Source organism: Trifolium pratense, linkage group LG7 (genome assembly GCF_020283565.1).
Source record: "Trifolium pratense cultivar HEN17-A07 linkage group LG7, ARS_RC_1.1, whole genome shotgun sequence".
Classification (NCBI taxonomy): Eukaryota; Viridiplantae; Streptophyta; class Magnoliopsida; order Fabales; family Fabaceae; genus Trifolium; species Trifolium pratense.
The window spans coordinates 4630110-4656231 of NC_060065.1; the positions used below are offsets into that span (position 1 = coordinate 4630110).

The 26122-nt window shown below is 33.2% G+C and overlaps 3 protein-coding genes and 1 pseudogene across 10 annotated transcripts in view; 3 read left to right on the forward strand and 1 right to left on the reverse strand.

Annotated features, from left to right (window-relative positions):
* The window catches only part of LOC123893535 (zinc finger MYM-type protein 1-like), a 26833-nt gene continuing 711 nt past the window's right edge, over positions 1-26122 (reverse strand). The window contains exons 2-3 of the mRNA XM_045943254.1: positions 1853-2768; positions 1-1767 (exon numbers count right to left, since the gene is read on the reverse strand). Of these exons, the coding sequence (XP_045799210.1) occupies positions 303-1767; positions 1853-2766 (2379 nt within the window). The 5' untranslated portion in view covers positions 2767-2768 and the 3' untranslated portion in view covers positions 1-302. The remainder of the gene's footprint in view (positions 1768-1852; positions 2769-26122) is intronic.
* Positions 3641-6988, forward strand: LOC123893542. Of its 2 annotated transcripts, XM_045943267.1 has the most exons (4): positions 3641-3811; positions 4158-4510; positions 4663-4820; positions 6721-6988. In XM_045943267.1, the coding sequence occupies exons 1-4, from the start codon at positions 3748-3750 to the stop codon at positions 6851-6853; spliced, it is 708 nt and encodes a 235-aa protein (XP_045799223.1). In that variant the 5' UTR covers positions 3641-3747; the 3' UTR covers positions 6854-6988. The 2 variants fall into 2 exon arrangements, with proteins under 2 accessions (XP_045799223.1, XP_045799222.1); XM_045943266.1 differs by having other exon boundaries at positions 4663-6988.
* On the forward strand, positions 8502-11115 carry LOC123893536 (annotated as a pseudogene).
* LOC123893540 (syntaxin-32-like) overlaps positions 19145-26122 on the forward strand; it is a 23201-nt gene continuing 16223 nt past the window's right edge. Inside the window, exons 1-6 of one of the 7 annotated variants that reach the window (XR_006803515.1) lie at positions 19146-19626; positions 19736-19986; positions 20095-20240; positions 21341-21419; positions 21767-22119; positions 22272-22598. Coding sequence is in view for 6 of the 7 variants with exons in the window: in XM_045943260.1 (XP_045799216.1) it covers positions 21356-21419; positions 21767-22119; positions 22272-22586 (732 nt within the window). In the remaining variant the exon portion in view is untranslated. The other 6 variants (XM_045943261.1, XM_045943264.1, XM_045943263.1 and 3 more) reach the window with 6 other exon arrangements.

Sequence of the window (26122 nt, forward strand, 5' to 3'; positions counted from 1 at the left end):
GGGTATTGTTGGTATTATGAAAAGTCGACGCCAAAACTTTTGTATCCTCTTTTTTTTTTCTTTTGGTGTTTACCATCTGGTTCCTAAGGGAAGGAGGTCCTAGTAGTCCAAAGTTTGGGGCGAGTTCTTGGATCAAGTGGTTCCGGTCAGTGGCGGAGCCAGGATTATAGCGGAGCTTGGGCACAATTTTAACCACAATATTTTTTTGGATAGCATGAGTTAAAACAAAAAAAAAAAACTAGAAAAAACCAACAAAACATGAGTCAAATAAGAGGGATAAAATATAACATACCAATAGTATACTACATAAAATTAGGAGGTAAATGCCCTTTCCGAGACTTCTTTGCGGTGAAGGATCGGATAATATCAATATCATCAAGTGACTTGAATATCTCCCGCTCGGTATAACATATCATCAAGTCATTGAACCACTCATCATTGATCTTGTTGCGCAATTTATTCTTAATAATCGACATTGCTGAAAAAGCCCTTTCAACGGATGCTGTCGACACCGGTAATATCAAAGCCAGCTCAATAAGTTTGTAGACCAATGGAAATACGAAACGTTTATCAGTTTGAACCATCTTCAAAGCCAAACTTTGAACATCTTCGCAAGTAGAAAATGATACATGTCTTCTAACATGAACTATATATGTCTCAAGTTGCTCCCTTATTGTTCCACGGTCATTATTAGAAAAGTCTTCATGATAAATATCAGCAAGACGAGCAAGTTTATCAACATCAAACTTGGAGAAAGAATTCTTGGGGTCAAGACATGAGAAAGAACTAAGCACAATGTTACTTCGTTCACTAAAGCGGTGATCCATCTCCACACATATTTTGTCAATAGCAACATAAAAAATCTCTGCACGGTAATGATGAAGATTAGTGACAGTCTTTCCTTCTAACCTTGAACGACCCCGAACCGGTATTTCTTGATTCATATCCAGCACCGGAATACCTTTAGCAATACAAAATTTTTGGACATTATCAAATAAATCATCCCAACCACTCTCTCTCAATGTGGCCAACCGAGCTTTGACATCATCAACTAAATCCATGGCAAGCACAATATTAAGATCTTTTCTTTGCAAGATTTTTGAAAGCTCATTTGTGATACCAAGCAACTTTAACATTAACTTCAAAATGAACGCAAATTTAAAACACTCCATTTTTTCTATTAAACCCGCCGCTTGAGATGGTAAACGTCCAAGTTCATCAACCGTACTAAGCACTGCTAACGCGGGGGCCCACATTTGATCCAAACGAATCAAGGTCATAAAATGTGAACCCCATCTAGTATCTCCGGGTCTAGGGAGAGTAGATTCTTGGTTTAAGCCCCTTCCGCTAGATATCTCACCAGTTGCAAGTTGACACACAATTTCGTCGTGGTGTGCTTGCTTCAAAGCATCCATTCTCTTGCAAGATGCAGTTGTTGTGGTTACAATCAAGGAGATGTACTCAAAGAAATCATAAATAGATGAGCAACTACTAGTAACGGAAACAACCACCAATTGCAAACGGTGAGCATAGCAATGAACATATAAAGCATATGGATTTTCATCTAGAATCTTTCGTTGCAAACCATTAAATTCACCTCTCATATTTGAAGCTCCGTCATATCCTTGCCCTCTTATCCTTGAAATAGATAACGTGTGACGATCAAGAATGGAATAAAGAGCATTCTTTAGTGCCTCGGATGTAGTACTTTCGACTTTTTGTAGAGCAAGGAATCGTTCCACAACTTCCCCTTTGTCGTTCACAAACCTAAAAAACAAATCCAACAAGGTTAAATAATTACAGAGGCATGGAGAATAATAAGTAATAAAAATTGGAAAATACAACTACTAACCTAAACATCACCGCCATTTGCTCTTTGACGGATATATCACGTGACTCATCAATAAGCACGGAGAATTGTCTATCACCAAGCTCTCCCATAATCACCTTCATAACTTCAGCTGCACAAGACGTTGCAAAGTCCTTTTGAATGTCACCGCAAATCATTTTGCAATCATTTGAACCACGGTCATAAGCATCTCTCACTTTTTCATCATTAGATTTTACCCAATCTACCATCTCTCTAAAATTGCCCTTGTTTAGAGAAGTAACGGATTCATCATGGCCACGGAAAGCCATGCCTTGTGCTATGAGATATCTTGAACAATCTAAGGAACAAGTCAAACGAATCTTATACAATTCTTCAGATTCTCTAGTTGCTCTAAGAAACTTAGCCCCTATACTTTGTCTTTGATTATTATAATCATCATAGTCCTTCATACACGAGTTGTGCATACTACCATGACCACCAACATGACCTTGCAAGCCTTTAGATGCATGCTTCCAATCTTTATATCCGGATTTGGTGAAGACTTCAAAACCAAATTGCTCACTCCTCCCGGGTTTCTTAAAGAGAAAGCAATGGAAACAATAAGCTGCATCCTTGAACTCACTATATTCTATCCATGTATACTTTTCATACCATGATTTACAAAATGCCCTTGTTCTTGGTTCTCTAGCAAATTGAGTGCGAGGAAATTTTTCCAAAATTGGTTGTGTTGGACCCTTCAATATATATGCCCTCCTCACTTGGTCTTGAATATCCGGAGAATACTCATGAATTTGTTTCCTAAGACCCGGATCACGCACAATCTCATTTGAATTAAACTCATTGACCACATTAGGTGGTGGTTCTTCTACTTCGGCTTCCGATTGCACAACATTCACATTCTCAATACTTGCTCTAGGAACCAAAAACCTCATCATCTCTGAAATAAAAGTTGCAGAAATCTTAAACTTTGAAGTGAACAATCAAAATATAATAACAGAGTTACAGAACCAGAAACTGAATTTAAAAATTAAAATAAAATAAAATAGCATTACTCTCTCTCTCTCTATATATATATATATACACACACACGCGCAATTTAACAACAAAAAAATAAAAATATAGCACATATCTAGTATAAATGAAAATTTTGGGACGGTCTTTGGGACGGGTCGCGACCCTCCCCAACCCACACATAGTCCCGCCCCTACACATAGAGTTTTAACGGCTGACATTGAGGTAAAAAATTGTGGCTAGCTCCAAGCCTATCTATTGGTGTGTTGAAGACAATATATACCTCTTTCATGCAGGTATCTTTCAATCTATACATTAAATCTCTTATTTCACGTATATATTTGTTTGAGCTTCGATAGATTACAATCACCTCTATGTACCAAAAAAAAAAAATTACAATCACCTCTTTATCAATTATTTTTGGTTGGACCTCTTTATCAATTCAGATCAAATAAATAAATATATAGTCAAAAACAAAATTCCTCAATATAAATAAAATTTATATAGTAAAAAACAAATAAACAATTTTGACTAAAAAATAAAAACAACTAAAGCTTACTATATTTTTGTAGAGATATTTTAATTCTCCAAAATAGGCGTGGAGGTATTTTTGTTTTAAATTTTAATTCTCCAAAATAGGCGCGGAGGTATTTTTGTGGAAAAACTAACTAACAACTCTCAATTTCAACAACTATTAAAACCCTAAAATACTCTCAACCACTTCACTCTTCGTTTTATTTCTTCCGTCGGAATCCTAACTGCCACGCTCCGGAGAACCGCCATGTTTCCGTCCACGTTTTCGTCCAGTATTCCTTCTACTCTAATTTCTTATTATGAGATTCCACCGTATTCGGCGATCGGTGCTAATAGTTTGAGACTTGTTTTTCCAGATTTTTCAGAGAGCAATGAGGAACTGCGGTGGATTTCTGAAGATCAAGTTTATTTCGCTGGATTTCAATGCTCCAACAAGTAGTTTTTCTTACTTTTTGATCTTTCTTCGGTTGAATTTTGCAATGATTCCGTGATTGATAGTTTTTGTTACTTTTTAGATGAATTTTTAGATCTTTCTCTCCGTTGATCTTTTCAATGATTCCGTGATAGAGAGTTTTTGTTACTTTTTAGATTAGACGAATTTTTTTAGATCTTTCTTTCCCGTTAATTTTGCAATGACTCCGTGATTGAGAGTTTTTTTTTCCTTCTAGATCTTCGGTTGATTTTTGCAATGATTCTGTGGTTGATTTTTGCAATTATTTTCAGCAACCGTGGCATGAATTTTTTTTATTTTTGTAGTTGATTTTGTTGCAATGATTTTCAGCAACTGCAGTTGAACCCTATTTTTGCATCGATTATGGTGATGGAAGGTCTTTCAAAACTCCTGTTGCAACTATGGAAAGACCTGAAGTGTTTAAGTGGTCACAAATGGAAGATACTCTTGATTTCGACATTCCACGTGGAGCGGACGAAGTTCATTTGTTTCTTGTGGACAGGCTTACCGATACTCGCTGGGGATTGTACAATATGGCAGTATCTGAGTTGAATCGCTCTCCACTACCAGAGGTTCAATTGGAGGTTATCTCTGATCCGATAACCGGATCATTGCATCCATTAACACGCGGAGATCTCTTTCTCGGAGCAAAGTTAACATTTGCATATGATTTTTTTCCCACGGTAGGTAAACTTAACATATGATTTCTATTTATATATGTTGTTTGGATAGTTTAGATTAAATTGCTTATGAATGTGCCAAACATATACAGATTGTATTTGTTAACAATATGTGGTTGATTTGATTTGTTTCATTTGGTTGTCTTGTATTTTAGGTATATACTACTTGTAGGAAGTTCGGTCTCGATTCAAACTTCTTGGCCTTGGCCTTGACTCCAGAAGCTACCGATCCTAATGATTCTTTTTATCTTAAATTTGATGGCTGGCCATATGGAAACCTTACCAGGAATGGCATTGGGCCATTCAGCTCTCTAGAAGATGTTACTGGCCAAGGCTATATTTGGTCTCATTGGGCACCTGGACCTGGTGTACCTGCGGAGCTTGGAGTGTTTAATGAATCAACCAAGAATTACATTACAATTGATGTCTACCGTGCTGCAGATGACACAGTATCAGCAACCGGAGTGTGAGTATCAACATAACTTAATGTTACTTATTATTTCAAACCCAAGGGAATGTCAACTAGTTAAAAATTGTTCCTAGGAATGAGCATATATTTCATTTTTCACATAAATGTCTCGTTTTCATTTAGTAAGTTCTTTGTGTAGTGTATGTGAAGTATTGGAAGTAACACTATAGATTGATTACGTCTTAATTGATGTACTTTCTTCTATTCTCTGTCTTGCTAAGTGGTTGGTGGTAGTTGTTCATTGGTGGTATTGGACACTGGTATGCTCTTAATAAGGAAAATAGATGAAGGACTTAAAATGTCATGGCTCTAGCTACTTAAGATACACATTGGTTTATAAATATTATGAAATCATGTTGTTTTACTAGTGTATTACCATGTTCTCTGTGATGTATTTTTTAGACCCATGAAATCATGTTGTTTTACTTATGGAAGTTGTAAATTTGAGTAATACTATGAAATTAGAAATATTTTGGGATGCATTATTGGTATCTTGTATATGAAATTGTTTCTTGTAACTTAAAGATGAGAGCCCGTATAAGAAGAAAGATGACAAGAGGTTGGTTTTGGAAATTCCGGGTTCACTCTATATAATTTAGCATCGTAGTCTATATTGTACCATTTGAAATTTCAAGTCACAAACTTTGAGGTTTCAAGAAATAGGTGTAAAGGTGTAAATAGGTGTACAATATAGACTACGATGCTAAATTATATAGAGTGAACCCGGAATTTCCAAAACCAACCTCTTGTCATCTTTCTTCTTATACGGGCCCTCATCTTTAAGTTACAAGAAACAATTTCATATACAAGATACCAATAATGCATCCCAAAATATTTCTAATTTCATAGTATTACTCAAATTTACAACTTCCATAAGTAAAACAACATGATTTCATGGGTCTAAAAAATACATCACAGAGAACATGGTAATACACTAGTAAAACAACATGATTTCATAATATTTATAAACCAATGTGTATCTTAAGTAGCTAGAGCCATGACATTTTAAGTCCTTCATCTATTTTCCTTATTAAGAGCATACCAGTGTCCAATACCACCAATGAACAACTACCACCAACCACTTAGCAAGACAGAGAATAGAAGAAAGTACATCAATTAAGACGTAATCAATCTATAGTGTTACTTCCAATACTTCACATACACTACACAAAGAACTTACTAAATGAAAACGAGACATTTATGTGAAAAATGAAATATATGCTCATTCCTAGGAACAATTTTTAACTAGTTGACATTCCCTTGGGTTTGAAATAATAAGTAACATTAAGTTATGTTGATACTCACACTCCGGTTGCTGATACTGTGTCATCTGCAGCACGGTAGACATCAATTGTAATGTAATTCTTGGTTGATTCATTAAACACTCCAAGCTCCGCAGGTACACCAGGTCCAGGTGCCCAATGAGACCAAATATAGCCTTGGCCAGTAACATCTTCTAGAGAGCTGAATGGCCCAATGCCATTCCTGGTAAGGTTTCCATATGGCCAGCCATCAAATTTAAGATAAAAAGAATCATTAGGATCGGTAGCTTCTGGAGTCAAGGCCAAGGCCAAGAAGTTTGAATCGAGACCGAACTTCCTACAAGTAGTATATACCTAAAATACAAGACAACCAAATGAAACAAATCAAATCAACCACATATTGTTAACAAATACAATCTGTATATGTTTGGCACATTCATAAGCAATTTAATCTAAACTATCCAAACAACATATATAAATAGAAATCATATGTTAAGTTTACCTACCGTGGGAAAAAAATCATATGCAAATGTTAACTTTGCTCCGAGAAAGAGATCTCCGCGTGTTAATGGATGCAATGATCCGGTTATCGGATCAGAGATAACCTCCAATTGAACCTCTGGTAGTGGAGAGCGATTCAACTCAGATACTGCCATATTGTACAATCCCCAGCGAGTATCGGTAAGCCTGTCCACAAGAAACAAATGAACTTCGTCCGCTCCACGTGGAATGTCGAAATCAAGAGTATCTTCCATTTGCGACCACTTAAACACTTCAGGTCTTTCCATAGTTGCAACAGGAGTTTTGAAAGACCTTCCATCACCATAATCGATGCAAAAATAGGGTTCAACTGCAGTTGCTGAAAATCATTGCAACAAAATCAACTACAAAAATAAAAAAAATTCATGCCACGGTTGCTGAAAATAATTGCAAAAATCAACCACAGAATCATTGCAAAAATCAACCGAAGATCTAGAAGGAAAAAAAAAAACTCTCAATCACGGAGTCATTCCAAAATTAACGGGAAAGAAAGATCTAAAAAAATTCATCTAATCTAAAAAGTAACAAAAACTCTCTATCACGGAATCATTGAAAAGATCAACGGAGAGAAAGATCTAAAAATTCATCTAAAAAGTAACAAAAACTATCAATCACGGAATCATTGCAAAATTCAACCGAAGAAAGATCAAAAAGTAAGAAAAACTACTTGTTGGAGCATTGAAATCCAGCGAAATAAACTTGATCTTCAGAAATCCACCGCAGTTCCTCATTGCTCTCTGAAAAATCTGGAAAAACAAGTCTCAAACTATTAGCACCGATCGCCGAATACGGTGGAATCTCATAATAAGAAATTAGAGTAGAAGGAATACTGGACGAAAACGTGGACGGAAACGTGGCGGTTCTCCGGAGCGTGGCAGTTAGGATTCCGACGGAAGAAATGAAACGAAGAGTGAAGTGGTTGAGAGTATTTTAGGGTTTTAATAGTTGTTGAAATTGAGAGTTGTTAGTTAGTTTTTCCACAAAAATACCTCCGCGCCTATTTTGGAGAATTAAAATTTAAAACAAAAATACCTCCACGCCTATTTTGGAGAATTAAAATATCTCTACAAAAATATAGTAAGCTTTAGTTGTTTTTATTTTTTAGTCAAAATTGTTTATTTGTTTTTTACTATATAAATTTTATTTATGTTGAGGAATTTTGTTTTTGACTATATATTTATTTATTTGATCTGAATTGATAAAGAGGTCCAACCAAAAATAATTGATAAAGAGGTGATTGTAATTTTTTTTTTTGGTACATAGAGGTGATTGTAATCTATCGAAGCTCAAACAAATATATACGTGAAATAAGAGATTTAATGTATAGATTGAAAGATACCTGCATGAAAGAGGTATATATTGTCTTCAACACACCAATAGATAGGCTTGGAGCTAGCCACAATTTTTTACCTCAATGTCAGCCGTTAAAACTCTATGTGTAGGGGCGGGACTATGTGTGGGTTGGGGAGGGTCGCGACCCGTCCCAAAGACCGTCCCAAAATTTTCATTTATACTAGATATGTGCTATATTTTTATTTTTTTGTTGTTAAATTGCGCGTGTGTGTGTATATATATATATATATATATATAGAGAGAGAGAGAGAGAGAGTAATGCTATTTTATTTTATTTTAATTTTTAAATTCAGTTTCTGGTTCTGTAACTCTGTTATCATATTTTGATTGTTCACTTCAAAGTTTAAGATTTCTGCAACTTTTATTTCAGAGATGATGAGGTTTTTGGTTCCTAGAGCAAGTATTGAGAATGTGAATGTTGTGCAATCGGAAGCCGAAGTAGAAGAACCACCACCTAATGTGGTCAATGAGTTTAATTCAAATGAGATTGTGCGTGATCCGGGTCTTAGGAAACAAATTCATGAGTATTCTCCGGATATTCAAGACCAAGTGAGGAGGGCATATATATTGAAGGGTCCAACACAACCAATTTTGGAAAAATTTCCTCGCACTCAATTTGCTAGAGAACCAAGAACAAGGGCATTTTGTAAATCATGGTATGAAAAGTATACATGGATAGAATATAGTGAGTTCAAGGATGCAGCTTATTGTTTCCATTGCTTTCTCTTTAAGAAACCCGGGAGGAGTGAGCAATTTGGTTTTGAAGTCTTCACCAAATCCGGATATAAAGATTGGAAGCATGCATCTAAAGGCTTGCAAGGTCATGTTGGTGGTCATGGTAGTATGCACAACTCGTGTATGAAGGACTATGATGATTATAATAATCAAAGACAAAGTATAGGGGCTAAGTTTCTTAGAGCAACTAGAGAATCTGAAGAATTGTATAAGATTCGTTTGACTTGTTCCTTAGATTGTTCAAGATATCTCATAGCACAAGGCATGGCTTTCCGTGGCCATGATGAATCCGTTACTTCTCTAAACAAGGGCAATTTTAGAGAGATGGTAGATTGGGTAAAATCTAATGATGAAAAAGTGAGAGATGCTTATGACCGTGGTTCAAATGATTGCAAAATGATTTGCGGTGACATTCAAAAGGACTTTGCAACGTCTTGTGCAGCTGAAGTTATGAAGGTGATTATGGGAGAGCTTGGTGATAGACAATTCTCCGTGCTTATTGATGAGTCACGTGATATATCCGTCAAAGAGCAAATGGCGGTGATGTTTAGGTTAGTAGTTGTATTTTCCAATTTTTATTACTTATTATTCTCCATGCCTCTGTAATTATTTAACCTTGTTGGATTTGTTTTTTAGGTTTGTGAACGACAAAGGGGAAGTTGTGGAACGATTCCTTGCTCTACAAAAAGTCGAAAGTACTACATCCGAGGCACTAAAGAATGCTCTTTATTCCATTCTTGATCGTCACACGTTATCTATTTCAAGGATAAGAGGGCAAGGATATGACGGAGCTTCAAATATGAGAGGTGAATTTAATGGTTTGCAACGAAAGATTCTAGATGAAAATCCATATGCTTTATATGTTCATTGCTATGCTCACCGTTTGCAATTGGTGGTTGTTTCCGTTACTAGTAGTTGCTCATCTATTTATGATTTCTTTGAGTACATCTCCTTGATTGTAACCACAACAACTGCATCTTGCAAGAGAATGGATGCTTTGAAGCAAGCACACCACGACGAAATTGTGTGTCAACTTGCAACTGGTGAGATATCTAGCGGAAGGGGCTTAAACCAAGAATCTACTCTCCCTAGACCCGGAGATACTAGATGGGGTTCACATTTTATGACCTTGATTCGTTTGGATTAAATGTGGGCCCCCGCGTTAGCAGTGCTTAGTACGGTTGATGAACTTGGACGTTTACCATCTCAAGCGGCGGGTTTAATAGAAAAAATGGAGTGTTTTAAATTTACGTTCATTTTGAAGTTAATGTTAAAGTTGCTTGGTATCACAAATGAGCTTTCAAAAATCTTGCAAAGAAAAGATCTTAATATTGTGCTTGCCATGGATTTAGTTGATGATGTCAAAGCTCGGTTGGCCACATTGAGAGAGAGTGGTTGGGATGATTTATTTGATAATGTCCAAAAATTTTGTATTGCTAAAGGTATTCCGGTGCTAGATATGAATCAAGAAATACCGGTTCGGGGTCGTTCAAGGTTAGAAGGAAAGACTGTCACTAATCTTCATCATTACCGTGCAGAGATTTTTTATGTTGCTATTGACAAAATATGTGTGGAGATGGATCACCGCTTTAGTGAACGAAGTAACATTGTGCTTAGTTCTTTCTCATGTCTTGACCCCAAGAATTCTTTCTCCAAGTTTGATGTTGATAAACTTGCTCGTCTTGCTGATATTTATCATGAAGACTTTTCTAATAATGACCGTGGAACAATAAGGGAGCAACTTGAGACATATATAGTTCATGTTAGAAGACATGTATCATTTTCTACTTGCGAAGATGTTCAAAGTTTGGCTTTGAAGATGGTTCAAACTGATAAACGTTTCGTATTTCCATTGGTCTACAAACTTATTGAGCTGGCTTTGATATTACTGGTGTCGACAGCATCCGTTGAAAGGGCTTTTTCAGCAATGTCGATTATTAAGAATAAATTGCGCAACAAGATCAATGATGAGTGGTTCAATGACTTGATGATATGTTATACCGAGCGGGAGATATTCAAGTCACTTGATGATATTGATATTATCCGATCCTTCACCGCAAAGAAGTCTCAGAAAGGGCATTTACCTCCTAATTTTATGTAGTATACTATTGGTATGTTATATTTTATCCCTCTTATTTGACTCATGTTTTGTTGGTTTTTTCTAGTTTTTTTTTTTGTTTTAACTCATGCTATCCAAAAAAATATTGTGGTTAAAATTGTGCCCAAGCTCCGCTATAATCCTGGCTCCGCCACTGACCGGAACCACTTGATCCAAGAACTCACCCCAAACTTTGGACTACTAGGACCTCCTTCCCTTAGGAACCAGATGGTAAACACCAAAAGAAAAAAAAAAGAGGATACAAAAGTTTTGGCGTCGACTTTTCATAATACCAACAATACCCTTTATCTGGAGTAAGAATAAGTCCATCAGAACAGCCATAGGCAATGAGGTGGATGAAGAGGATGTCACCTGGATAAGAAGAGAACTCAACCAGCCTGTATAACTGATCACGTATGTTGGTCACAGTGGGTTTGGTGTCTTCTTCGTCCTCAATGATCACAATTATTTTATCCTCTGGAAATCCTCGCTGTTTCATCAGGTGCTTTTTCATCCTCAATATCTGCGCTTTCACATCAACACTCTTCATGTTCTTCATCATCCTTAACCAACACAGCCTTCTTCGTCGGTCTTTTCTTAGGCTTCTCCGACGACGATGACTTTTCAAGATCCATCTCAGCCCTCTTCTTTTTCTTGTTCGGTATTATCTCATCAGCCTTCTTCTTTGACATTTTCCTATCCATCTCACCCTTCATCAGGTTTAAACCCTTCTTCTTCTTTCTCTTCTTCTTTGATTCAACCTTAATCCTTAATCCTGATGTCTTACGTAGTAGGAAGCGGGAAAGATGTTTGCAACCACCAAACCCCGAAGTCCACTAGAAAGAGAAAATTTCTATGTTTTTTTGGTTGACGGTCGAAAATCGCAAAGCCGTTGAAAAAACACACAGGAGTGACCGGAGTTCAAACTCCAATCCTGTCATCCGACATTAGCAATTTCGGCATTTGTGGACGAAAATTTCTATATTTTATTCTATAAAAAGGAATGAATGATTAAGAGTCGGTTTAGAATAACTTATTTTTTAACTTTTGCAAAATATCTTATGCAAATAAATAAATTTTTATGTGTTATTATAAGTTTGTCAAGGTAGTTGATGATAAAATAGTTTGTAAAAATATAATTTTCACTAGTGGAGTGACCGAGGTTCAAACTCCAATCCTGACATTAGACATTAGCAATTTCGGCATTTCGGCCAGTTAAACTAGGATTTGTGGACAAAAATTTCTATATTTTATTCGATAAAAAAGGAATGAATGATTAAGGGCATGTTTAGAATAACTTATTTTTTAACTTTTGCAAAACAACTTATAAAAACAAATTAATGAAGAACCAAAAAAACAAAATTCCTAAATTAACTTTTTTTTAAAATAAAAAAAACACAATTTTTTAACATTTTTTTCTTTTAAAAAAACCATTTTTTTTCAAATAGAAAACAAAATTTAATATATATATATATATATATATATATATATATATATATATATATATATATATATATATATATATATAAAGTGCTAAAATTTTAAATTCATAAGTCTACGGTGTAAAAACTTGTTCATAGTGTGCTAAAATTGGTTTAGGACATGCTAAAAAATTTGGCTATAATGACAGTGTACTTAAAATTGCACATCAACTTAGGTCTCGTTTGAATTAATTTATTTTTGAGTTTATGCAAACAACTTATGCAATTTTTATGTATTACTTCCCCCGTTTCAAATTACTTGAGATTCTAGAAAAAAAAAAAAATATTAAGAAAGTGTATTTTTGCACCTTGTTTTCCTATTATACCTTTATTTTAATTCACCAATAGGGATTATAAGTTTGTCAAGGTAATTTATGATAAAATAGCTTATAAATACAATTTTCACTAGTGTGAACTTATAAAATAACATAAAACATAATTTATATTGTATAAGTTGTTTGAATAAGCTAATCCAAACGAAACATTAATATTGCACAAACCAATAACAAGTGACTATTAAGACACTAATAAGTTTTTTTGTTTACACTGAGTTGAGGATCGAACTCATGACCTATAACGTACTATCCAAACCCCTCATCACTAGACCAAACATAGTGGCTTAAGACACTAATATGTTGTTAATAATATAACTTGTCTTACATAAAAAAAATTATATTTTATTTATTAAAAAACGTTAAAGTAAATTTATTTTTTTTAATTTTAGGGATTTTAAACTTTATTTTTTGGTGTTGGTCCTTCAATAATAATTTTTTTTGGTTTTGGTCATTCGTTTGCCACGTCAACATACCACATGTCATGTCGTTAGCCACATCAGCATTTTTGAGAGGGGAGAGACGAAAACCAAAAAAAATTGGACATGGAGGAACTATTTAAAAAAAAAAAACATACAGGAACTAAAACAAAAAAACCGGAAAAACTTACGTGATATTTAAGGCAATTTTAAATATTTACACCTAAATTATTAATACTTAAAAAATTTAATTTATATGCATCATCATCGATATTGTTATGAATAATATGTAATGAATGTCCATTATTATGTAGGTTTTCTTGTCCCCTAATTGTGTCCTATAAATAGGACCCCTTTGTTACAATGTAATACACACCTTGAAGAGAATATACAAACTCTAATCTTTCTCTCTTCTCTCCTTCATCTCTATTCTTCTATATTCTTAGTTATGTTTAGATTAGTTTCATAACACGTTATCAGCACGATAGTCTCTCCCCTTTCAAGAAAGGTATAGCAACAAAGGGAAGTGACAATTTTATTTTATGTATGATTTTTTATTCTATTCTTTCAGATAATTATCGTGGTGAAATTGATTTACAAACCTTCGATCCAGAAGTATCGTGGTGAAATTTTTGAAATATGAATCCCGAAGATTCATAGTGTGATAAAATTTTAAAAATATGAATCCTGAAGATTCATATTATGATGAAATTTTAAAATATGAATCCTGAAGATTCATGGTGTGATAAATTTTAAAATATGAATCCTGAAGATTCATAGTATGATGAAATTTTAAAATATGAATCCTGAAGATTCATGGTGTGATAAATTTTAAAATATGAATCCTGAAGATTCATAGTATGATGAAATTTTAAAATATGAATCCTGAAGATTCATAGATATAAGTAAAATGAACATCAATCCCTGAAGGATTGGATAAATAATTGATTGAATATATATTTGATCCGTTATACAGTTCTTAAACAATTTTAAAATCAATTTGTATTACCCACGAATTCCTGAAGAATTCATTACGGATACATCTTTGAAGGATTGTACAATTAGATATATTATAATATAACAAAGAATATGGATTATTCTTATGAGGATTGCATAAAGGATTATTCTTACATTATAACAATATTATATAGTTCCTGAAGAACTTAAAAGAAAAATCAAATTATTTCTTAAGAATTCCAGAAGAATTCAATATACATATGCATCCCTAAAGGATAGTTTTACCAATTTTTATAAAATTTTGGCAATTTACAATTTTCAATGGATTTATTTATTTATTTCTATATTGTACAAAACATAAAAAATGTATATCATATGCCAATTTTGTTATCAATACGTTATATGCCAATTTATTTTTATTTTTTCAATAAGTTACTAATTAATCTTATTCATAACATAGGTTACATTATAATTATTATTAAGTTACTATTTAATTTGCATTATAAATTTTCAGTACGTTACATTACATTAGTGTTAATAAAAAATAATTGGAATTAATTTTTTTGTTTGACTATGTTTATTATGCTTATCTAAGTATTTGCTTAATTTTATTATTTGATGATAGTATATATCAATGATAAATGAATGAAAAATCATTCCCAGAAGTGAATGAAGTCCAACCCATTGATGTTACTCCATTCCCGGAAGTGAATGTAGCAACACACGATTACCATGGACAAAATTGTGGCCATCATTGAGGTAATAGTCATGCCCGTGTTAATTTTAAAAGCTCGGCTTCTCGCTAGAATTGAAAGAAAAAAAAAGGAAAAGTGGACAAATTAGCAAAACTAATGAAAATATATGTGATATTAGCTAGTTCCCGAAGAACTAATTAAAGAAGAAAAAGGGAAAACCTTAATATTGAAGCATCTTTGAATGATTGCTCAAAGAATGAAATTTTCTTGAAGAAATTATGAAGATCATTGTGATCATTATATGAAGGTCACTTGTGATATAGTTCTTGAAGAACTAAAGCTTTAATATTGGCGCATCTTAGATGAATTACTCAAAGAATATGGATTTCCTTAGCTATTGTTAATGAAAAAAATTATTTGTATAGTTCTTGAAGAACATAAAATCCAATATTAAAGCATTCTTGTAGTATCGCTCAATGAAATGAAGGATTGTAAAATTCTGATTTTCTCCAGCCATTCTAAATAGAGATTTGTTGTTGAGTTCCTGAAGAACTAAATTTTTATAATACGATTAAAGTCCATATGATTCATTTGATCTTAGTATAAGTTGGACTAAAATTAAAGGAAATTAACAGAAAAATTATTTATGTCTCGTGAATATGCTCCTGAAGTAGCAAATTTGAGAAAATAATTTTGTGAATACTTTGAAACGTTATTCACATTTGTGATGTGAAAGGCTACATGATATATTTGAGCCTTATTTATGTTGGCACGTTACATTTTACTAATTTTCTTTGAATACATTAAGTTTTGAGTTTATTTTATGTTGATTATTTTTCCTTAAGCTTTTGAATAGGTTTTTTTACTTATAATTATAATTCGGTTACAGTTTGCAAATATAAACTGATTTTAATTATTCGGTTACTTATTTAAATCAATTTATTGATTATAATTCTAAATGCTACTATGGTTTCAAATAAAAAATAATAATTTAAATGTAACTATTTTCTTATTCCGCTGAAATCAACAGAAATATTTCTTCTAATTCTCATACAAGTAAATTATTGCTATTCATGAAAAATTAAAGATTATATTTTTTTTTGGAAGGAATTAACTTTTTATATTTGGTAGTACAAAAAAAAAATTTAATTATTGAAGGCTCCAGAAGAACCAATACATTTCTTATCAAAAGAAAAGGGAACCAATACATTATTATATCGAGAAACAAAGTTACACTTTGCCAATGTATTGTATATTTTTAAGTCTTAAAGAAATTTTTTATGTTTGAAGGATGTTCGCATAAATGAATATCATATTGAAACAAGAAACGGATGAGATCTTGTATCTCTATATATTACGAGACATATTATCAACCTTTGCCTCTAGTTTGGGGTATACTTATATATATTTGTGCAATTGAAACACATGTTCTTGTAAACCAGAAGTTTACAAATGATAATAAGTTTGTAATTGGCAAGATCAGTTGGGTCATCTCTGATCTATTATGATGCGAAAATTTCCTATGGATATGTATTGAATGACCAGAAGTTCATTCAATCTAATATTTTTGTGCATTACTAGTTCCCAAAGAAAAATGATAAATTAAATAAATGAGCATCTTTTATTTTAGAATATACGAAAGGTGATATTTGTAAATCAATACACCGATCATGATCATGTGGACCAATTAGATTTTAATAATTTTAATTTATGCATCAACGAAATGGTCACATGTGTGTTTGTTGTCAACTCACAACCAGAAGTTTGTGAGATTATTTTATTTACTAATCTGGTTAAGAGCTCATTTAATATTTAATTTTCTAGAAAGTATTTGATAAGTATCGAATGTCAATTGAAATTGATATAGAACATCTTGTAGAATATGATAATACAAGAAAAAAAAAAAAGGAATTGACGATCCATTCTTTAGACGTCTAAAGTTAATTACACGACCGATACTTATGAGATCGTAACTTTTAAGTTATAGTTGGGAACACTCAAACATGAATGTTGAGATATTGAATAGCATCATGCCAACAAATTATTATATACATAAGTTCCCCCCTAATTTATTTGAATTTTGGTTTATAAACCTAATTTTCCATATATGAACATTTTTGGATGTGTTGGGTACGTCTCAATTGCTCCAATATAATGCATTTAAATGGGTCGTAAAAGAATATTGGGAAAATATATTTGATATAACTCTTCATCCCTTATAAATTATATTGAGCCAATAATTAGGGACTTGTTTATAGCCCAGAAGGCTAATTTTCAAGTGATGAATTAATTTTCCCAATATTAGGGGGAGGGAATAAGCAGCTAAAAATATGAACCAGAAGTTCAAATGAATCACTTGAAATAAATTATTATTATTATCTCATCTTGATCCTCATATAAAATAGCTTGAACCAAATGTTCAAAAGATAATTCATTTGCAAAGTTTATGAAATCAATCAATAGCTGCTAATGCTCCGATAAAAATGAATGTCCCTGTCGGACAATCTAATATTGCAAATGATTCTTAACCACACTTGAAGCATGGTAAGCAAATCGGTTTCAAGGATAAATTCCTCAAATAAGATAAGGAGCTAAAAAAAAAAATGACCCAAGTGAGGATATGAAAATCACAAAAGAGCATTTGACATAATTGATTTTTCAGTTCCAGAAGAACTTATTAGGTACCTAAAATTTATGAAAATAAAGAGATCTCAATAAATTATGTCATGAATGGAATACGATGAAACCGAGATGAAGTCAACGTTGACAATATTTTTGCACATAATAAAGCGCTATATATGTGATAAATGATAATGAGGATCATAAATCAAAGTCTATTAAGGATTATAGACAATAAAATGATTGACTAAATAGATAGACGCAATTGATACAAAATTAAACTAGCTTTGAAAAGCGAAATGTTTTTGGACCCGTAGTCCATTTCATCTGCAGATGAAAATAATTCGATATGAATAACTTTTCAAGAGAAAAATAATGGAAATAAAATATTTAGAGTTTGAGTTCTTATTCAAGTATATTGATAAATGTCTATCATTGATTTTCAAGAAGCATATTCACCTGAAGTGAATTCAAAAAATTAATTAAGTTGAGTAGCATCTGAAATACTCAATTCATGTGAAATATGTGTTTTAACGTATTTTACTGGCTCACTTGATAATGATGATCCCTGAAAGATTTAGTTATATTTGACAATGAATTATTTATATCCGAGGCTTATATTAATGATAAAATATCATATAGACTCCCGAAGAGCTTATGAGATATTCTCATTTAAATTTATAATTTAAATAAGATTATATAGCAAAAGTATTAAAACAGTTTGACATTGACAAATCTAATTTGTTGTATACTAAAAATGGTTGCAATGTCATTTGATGTGTCATGCCTCAAGAAAATGATGAACAATTTGAATTGGTCCTGAAGTACCATATCTTAATTCAATTAAGCTCACTAATATATTTGCTATAATTTCGTAGTATTTTATTTTTGCCTATTCGTCCAACCCAAATATTGAAGTAAAGCAAAACATAGAATTATTTATACTTTAAAGAAACAACAATATCATCCAATCATGTGAAGATTTTAGCACTACATCAAGCAAGCTGAGAAGATGTTTTTGTTGAGGATTGTAATTCAACACATACAAGAAATTCGTTGTTTTATTACAAAATGATGGTTCCTGCAACAACTCAACATAAAGATAATATCAGACGCAGTGCTAATTTAGAGAAGAGTATAATAAAGAAGATATGACAGAATTTTCTACAGAGTCAACTTTTAGTAAAACTTTGGAGCAGCTAGTACAGAAGATTATTTGATTTTTTCATCTCATGTATAATAATTGTCTTTATGAGGGGGAGATATAAATATGTTCTGCACTCTTTTTCCCTTCACCGTGGTTTTGTCCCACTGGGTTTTCCTGGTAAGGTTTTTAATGAGGCAGTTCACACACAAATGATGATGTACTCTTTTTCCTTCACTAGGGTTTTTTTTTTTTTTTTTTTTTTTTTAGAGAAAGAATATCCTTCATGGACATTCAAGGGGGAGTGTTATGAATAATATGTAATGAATGTCCATTATTATGTAGGTTTTCTTGTCCCCTAATTGTGTCCTATAAATAGGACCCCTTTGTTACAATGTAATACACACCTTGAAGAGAATATACAAACTCTAATCTTTCTCTCTTCTCTCCTTCATCTCTATTCTTCTATATTCTTAGTTATGTTTAGATTAGTTTCATAACAGATATAAAGTTATTTTGTTGTAATAGCATACGGTGAATAGTGAGGAACTAATTTTAAGTTTTAATTTAACCATCAACATGAAAGAAGGTTCTTCCAATTCCATAATTTCATTATAGTTCCTCCATCTCCTTATCCCCCATTCGCAAAAATCCCCAATTCGATTTAGATCTATATTCTAGGGTTTCCATTTCATTCTTTTTCATTATTCACCAAATCGTTCCATCAAGATGCAGTTCAAATCAACACAATCCTCATTTCGAGATCGTACACATGATTTCCACACCGTTGCAGAGAGATTGAAGAAATCACTATCATCATCATCATCAGGATCAGGTCCAAATGGACCTAGCAGTAGTTCTCCTTATCCTTCTTCTTCTTCTCCTTCTTCTTCTTCTTCCAGATCGGAGGATCCACGATCTGCCGTTGCAATTCAATCAGAATTTAATCGGAGAGCTTCCAAGATTGGTTTCGGAATTCATCAAACCTCTCAGAAACTTTCCAAGCTAGCCAAATGTAATCAATCTTCAATTCATTCAATTCGTACATTTCACTATTCAATTATTATTCATGTATTGTTAATGCTGATTAATTACTTTTTTAATTCGTCTTTTTATTTTTTTAGTGGCGAAAAGGACTTCGGTTTTTGATGATCCAACTATGGAAATTCAAGAATTAACAAGTGTTATTAAGCAAGATATTACTGCACTTAACTCTGCGGTTGTGGATCTTCAATTAGTCAGCAATTCAAGAAATGAGAGTGGAAATGTTTCTACCGACACAACTAGCCATTCAACTACCGTTGTCGATGATCTAAAGACTCGATTGATGAGTACTACCAAAGAGTTTAAAGATGTTCTCACAATGCGAACTGAGGTATTGTTTTTATAATTTGTAGTTATGTGTGTGATTGTGTATGTTTTCTACTGTAATTGATGACAATTATCTTGTAATGCTGTTGTTTATTTGTTTATTTATATGAAGAACTTGAAAGTGCATGAGAATAGAAGACAATTGTTTTCGGCAAATGCTTCTAAGGATTCTGCAAATCCTTTCATCCGTCAACGTCCGTTAGCTACAAAATCGGCTGCTAGTTCTTCTAATGCCCCTGCACCTCCATGGGCTAGTGGGTAAGTTATGCTCTTTTTCTTCTGTTGATTGTACTGTTATAGGTTTCAGTTATGCATATAAGATTACTTGAATCGTTTTTTTCTCTCGTCAAATTAACTTATTGTGTCATGCTTGATTACATTATTAAGTACATATATTTTGTTCCAAGAAACAAGACATTCTGAGGAAGCCTGGTTTATCAAGTAGAATAGCGTAAAAGTTTGGTCACATACCTTTTTGTCTATTCGTTCTCCTTGGATGGTTGTTGCAGTATGACTCGATTTTCAAAAGTTGTGCCACAAACCATTGGACTTGTAGTATTAATTTCATACCTCCAGCTTGGTTTTTGTTTGAAGTTATAAGGCTTTAGCCTTTAAATAAAGAGGGAAGAGATAAATGAAGTCTTTGATTTATTATTATTATTATGGTTTGGTATGATTGTGTTTTTGATACAAAAGACTAATAATTAACCCATATTTATACTAATGGAAGACGCCAAATCCTGATAAATATGCAAATTAATCTTGAAAGAGTTAAAGCAGAGACTTCATTGTATCTCTTCCCTCTTTATTTAAAGGCTAAAGCCTAAAACATCTTAGATATCTTGATATTATCTTTGGAGTATGTTAGATTATCTCATAGGATTATTTTTGGTTGGACCTCTTTATCAATTCAGATCAAATAAATAAATATATAGTCAAAAACAAAATTCCTCAATATAAATAAAATTTATATAGTAAAAAACAAATAAACAATTTTGACTAAAAAATAAAAACAACTAAAGCTTACTATATTTTTGTAGAGATATTTTAATTCTCCAAAATAGGCGTGGAGGTATTTTTGTTTTAAATTTTAATTCTCCAAAATAGGCGCGGAGGTATTTTTGTGGAAAAACTAACTAACAACTCTCAATTTCAACAACTATTAAAACCCTAAAATACTCTCAACCACTTCACTCTTCGTTTCATTTCTTCCGTCGGAATCCTAACTGCCACGCTCCGGAGAACCGCCACGTTTCCGTCCACGTTTTCGTCCAGTATTCCTTCTACTCTAATTTCTTATTATGAGATTCCACCGTATTCGGCGATCGGTGCTAATAGTTTGAGACTTGTTTTTCCAGATTTTTCAGAGAGCAATGAGGAACTGCGGTGGATTTCTGAAGATCAAGTTTATTTCGCTGGATTTCAATGCTCCAACAAGTAGTTTTTCTTACTTTTTGATCTTTCTTCGGTTGAATTTTGCAATGATTCCGTGATTGATAGTTTTTGTTACTTTTTAGATGAATTTTTAGATCTTTCTCTCCGTTGATCTTTTCAATGATTCCGTGATAGAGAGTTTTTGTTACTTTTTAGATTAGATGAATTTTTTTAGATCTTTCTTTCCCGTTAATTTTGCAATGACTCCGTGATTGAGAGTTTTTTTTTTCCTTCTAGATCTTCGGTTGATTTTTGCAATGATTCTGTGGTTGATTTTTGCAATTATTTTCAGCAACCGTGGCATGAATTTTTTTTATTTTTGTAGTTGATTTTGTTGCAATGATTTTCAGCAACTGCAGTTGAACCCTATTTTTGCATCGATTATGGTGATGGAAGGTCTTTCAAAACTCCTGTTGCAACTATGGAAAGACCTGAAGTGTTTAAGTGGTCACAAATGGAAGATACTCTTGATTTCGACATTCCACGTGGAGCGGACGAAGTTCATTTGTTTCTTGTGGACAGGCTTACCGATACTCGCTGGGGATTGTACAATATGGCAGTATCTGAGTTGAATCGCTCTCCACTACCAGAGGTTCAATTGGAGGTTATCTCTGATCCGATAACCGGATCATTGCATCCATTAACACGCGGAGATCTCTTTCTCGGAGCAAAGTTAACATTTGCATATGATTTTTTTCCCACGGTAGGTAAACTTAACATATGATTTCTATTTATATATGTTGTTTGGATAGTTTAGATTAAATTGCTTATGAATGTGCCAAACATATACAGATTGTATTTGTTAACAATATGTGGTTGATTTGATTTGTTTCATTTGGTTGTCTTGTATTTTAGGTATATACTACTTGTAGGAAGTTCGGTCTCGATTCAAACTTCTTGGCCTTGGCCTTGACTCCAGAAGCTACCGATCCTAATGATTCTTTTTATCTTAAATTTGATGGCTGGCCATATGGAAACCTTACCAGGAATGGCATTGGGCCATTCAGCTCTCTAGAAGATGTTACTGGCCAAGGCTATATTTGGTCTCATTGGGCACCTGGACCTGGTGTACCTGCGGAGCTTGGAGTGTTTAATGAATCAACCAAGAATTACATTACAATTGATGTCTACCGTGCTGCAGATGACACAGTATCAGCAACCGGAGTGTGAGTATCAACATAACTTAATGTTACTTATTATTTCAAACTCAAGGGAATGTCAACTAGTTAAAAATTGTTCCTAGGAATGAGCATATATTTCATTTTTCACATAAATGTCTCGTTTTCATTTAGTAAGTTCTTTGTGTAGTGTATGTGAAGTATTGGAAGTAACACTATAGATTGATTACGTCTTAATTGATGTACTTTCTTCTATTCTCTGTCTTGCTAAGTGGTTGGTGGTAGTTGTTCATTGGTGGTATTGGACACTGGTATGCTCTTAATAAGGAAAATAGATGAAGGACTTAAAATGTCATGGCTCTAGCTACTTAAGATACACATTGGTTTATAAATATTATGAAATCATGTTGTTTTACTAGTGTATTACCATGTTCTCTGTGATGTATTTTTTAGACCCATGAAATCATGTTGTTTTACTTATGGAAGTTGTAAATTTGAGTAATACTATGAAATTAGAAATATTTTGGGATGCATTATTGGTATCTTGTATATGAAATTGTTTCTTGTAACTTAAAGATGAGAGCCCGTATAAGAAGAAAGATGACAAGAGGTTGGTTTTGGAAATTCCGGGTTCACTCTATATAATTTAGCATCGTAGTCTATATTGTACCATTTGAAATTTCAAGTCACAAACTTTGAGGTTTCAAGAAATAGGTGTAAAGGTGTAAATAGGTGTACAATATAGACTACGATGCTAAATTATATAGAGTGAACCCGGAATTTCCAAAACCAACCTCTTGTCATCTTTCTTCTTATACGGGCCCTCATCTTTAAGTTACAAGAAACAATTTCATATACAAGATACCAATAATGCATCCCAAAATATTTCTAATTTCATAGTATTACTCAAATTTACAACTTCCATAAGTAAAACAACATGATTTCATGGGTCTAAAAAATACATCACAGAGAACATGGTAATACACTAGTAAAACAACATGATTTGATAATATTTATAAACCAATGTGTATCTTAAGTAGCTAGAGCCATGACATTTTAAGTCCTTCATCTATTTTCCTTATTAAGAGCATACCAGTGTCCAATACCACCAATGAACAACTACCACCAACCACTTAGCAAGACAGAGAATAGAAGAAAGTACATCAATTAAGACGTAATCAATCTATAGTGTTACTTCCAATACTTCACATACACTACACAAAGAACTTACTAAATGAAAACGAGACATTTATGTGAAAAATGAAATATATGCTCATTCCTAGGAACAATTTTTAACTAGTTGACATTCCCTTGGGTTTGAAATAATAAGTAACATTAAGTTATGTTGATACTCACACTCCGGTTGCTGATACTGTGTCATCTGCAGCACGGTAGACATCAATTGTAATGTAATTCTTGGTTGATTCATTAAACACTCCAAGCTCCGCAGGTACACCAGGTCCAGGTGCCCAATGAGACCAAATATAGCCTTGGCCAGTAACATCTTCTAGAGAGCTGAATGGCCCAATGCCATTCCTGGTAAGGTTTCCATATGGCCAGCCATCAAATTTAAGATAAAAAGAATCATTAGGATCGGTAGCTTCTGGAGTCAAGGCTTTGAATCGAGACCGAACTTCCTACAAGTAGTATATACCTAAAATACAAGACAACCAAATGAAACAAATCAAATCAACCACATATTGTTAACAAATACAATCTGTATATGTTTGGCACATTCATAAGCAATTTAATCTAAACTATCCAAACAACATATATAAATAGAACTCATATGTTAAGTTTACCTACCGTGGGAAAAAAATCATATGCAAATGTTAACTTTGCTCCGAGAAAGAGATCTCCGCGTGTTAATGGATGCAATGATCCGGTTATCGGATCAGAGATAACCTCCAATTGAACCTCTGGTAGTGGAGAGCGATTCAACTCAGATACTGCCATATTGTACAATCCCCAGCGAGTATCGGTAAGCCTGTCCACAAGAAACAAATGAACTTCGTCCGCTCCACGTGGAATGTCGAAATCAAGAGTATCTTCCATTTGTGACCACTTAAACACTTCAGGTCTTTCCATAGTTGCAACAGGAGTTTTGAAAGACCTTCCATCACCATAATCGATGCAAAAATAGGGTTCAACTGCAGTTGCTGAAAATCATTGCAACAAAATCAACTACAAAAATAAAAAAAAATTCATGCCACGGTTGCTGAAAATAATTGCAAAAATCAACCACAGAATCATTGCAAAAATCAACCGAAGATCTATAAGGAAAAAAAAAACTCTCAATCACGGAGTCATTGCAAAATTAACGGGAAAGAAAGATCTAAAAAAATTCATCTAATCTAAAAAGTAACAAAAACTCTCTATCACGGAATCATTGAAAAGATCAACGGAGAGAAAGATCTAAAAATTCATCTAAAAAGTAACAAAAACTATCAATCACAGAATCATTGCAAAATTCAACCGAAGAAAGATCAAAAAGTAAGAAAAACTACTTGTTGGAGCATTGAAATCCAGCGAAATAAACTTGATCTTCAGAAATCCACCGCAGTTCCTCATTGCTCTCTGAAAAATCTGGAAAAACAAGTCTCAAACTATTAGCACCGATCGCCGAATACGGTGGAATCTCATAATAAGAAATTAGAGTAGAAGGAATACTGGACGGAAACGTGGCGGTTCTCCGGAGCGTGGCAGTTAGGATTCCGACGGAAGAAATGAAACGAAGAGTGAAGTGGTTGAGTATTTTAGGGTTTTAATAGTTGTTGAAATTGAGAGTTGTTAGTTAGTTTTTCCACAAAAATACCTCCGCGCCTATTTTGGAGAATTAAAATTTAAAACAAAAATACCTCCACGCCTATTTTGGAGAATTAAAACATCTCTACAAAAATATAGTAAGCTTTAGTTGTTTTTATTTTTTAGTCAAAATTGTTTATTTGTTTTTTACTATATAAATTTTATTTATATTGAGGAATTTTGTTTTTGACTATATATTTATTTATTTGATCTGAATTGATAAAGAGGTCCAACCAAAAATAATTGATAAAGAGGTGATTGTAATTTTTTTTTTTTGGTACATAGAGGTGATTGTAATCTATCGAAGCTCAAACAAATATATACGTGAAATAAGAGATTTAATGTATAGATTGAAAGATACCTGCATGAAAGAGGTATATATTGTCTTCAACACACCAATAGATAGGCTTGGAGCTAGCCACAATTTTTTACCTCAATGTCAGCCGTTAAAACTCTATGTGTAGGGGCGGGACTATGTGTGGGTTGGGGAGGGTCGCGACCCGTCCCAAAGACCGTCCCAAAATTTTCATTTATACTAGATATGTGCTATATTTTTATTTTTTTGTTGTTAAATTGCGCGTGTGTGTGTATATATATATATATATAGAGAGAGAGAGTAATAGCGCAATAATTTATACCCTTATTCATAAGTTTAACACTAAATCCTGCCAACATATAGAGTGAAAAAACATAAAATGATTTTGTTTTGCTGTTTCATTCTTCTTTTCTCGTTTGCTTTCATTTTCATAACAGATTCTTGGTTGTATCAAAGGATTTCATAAG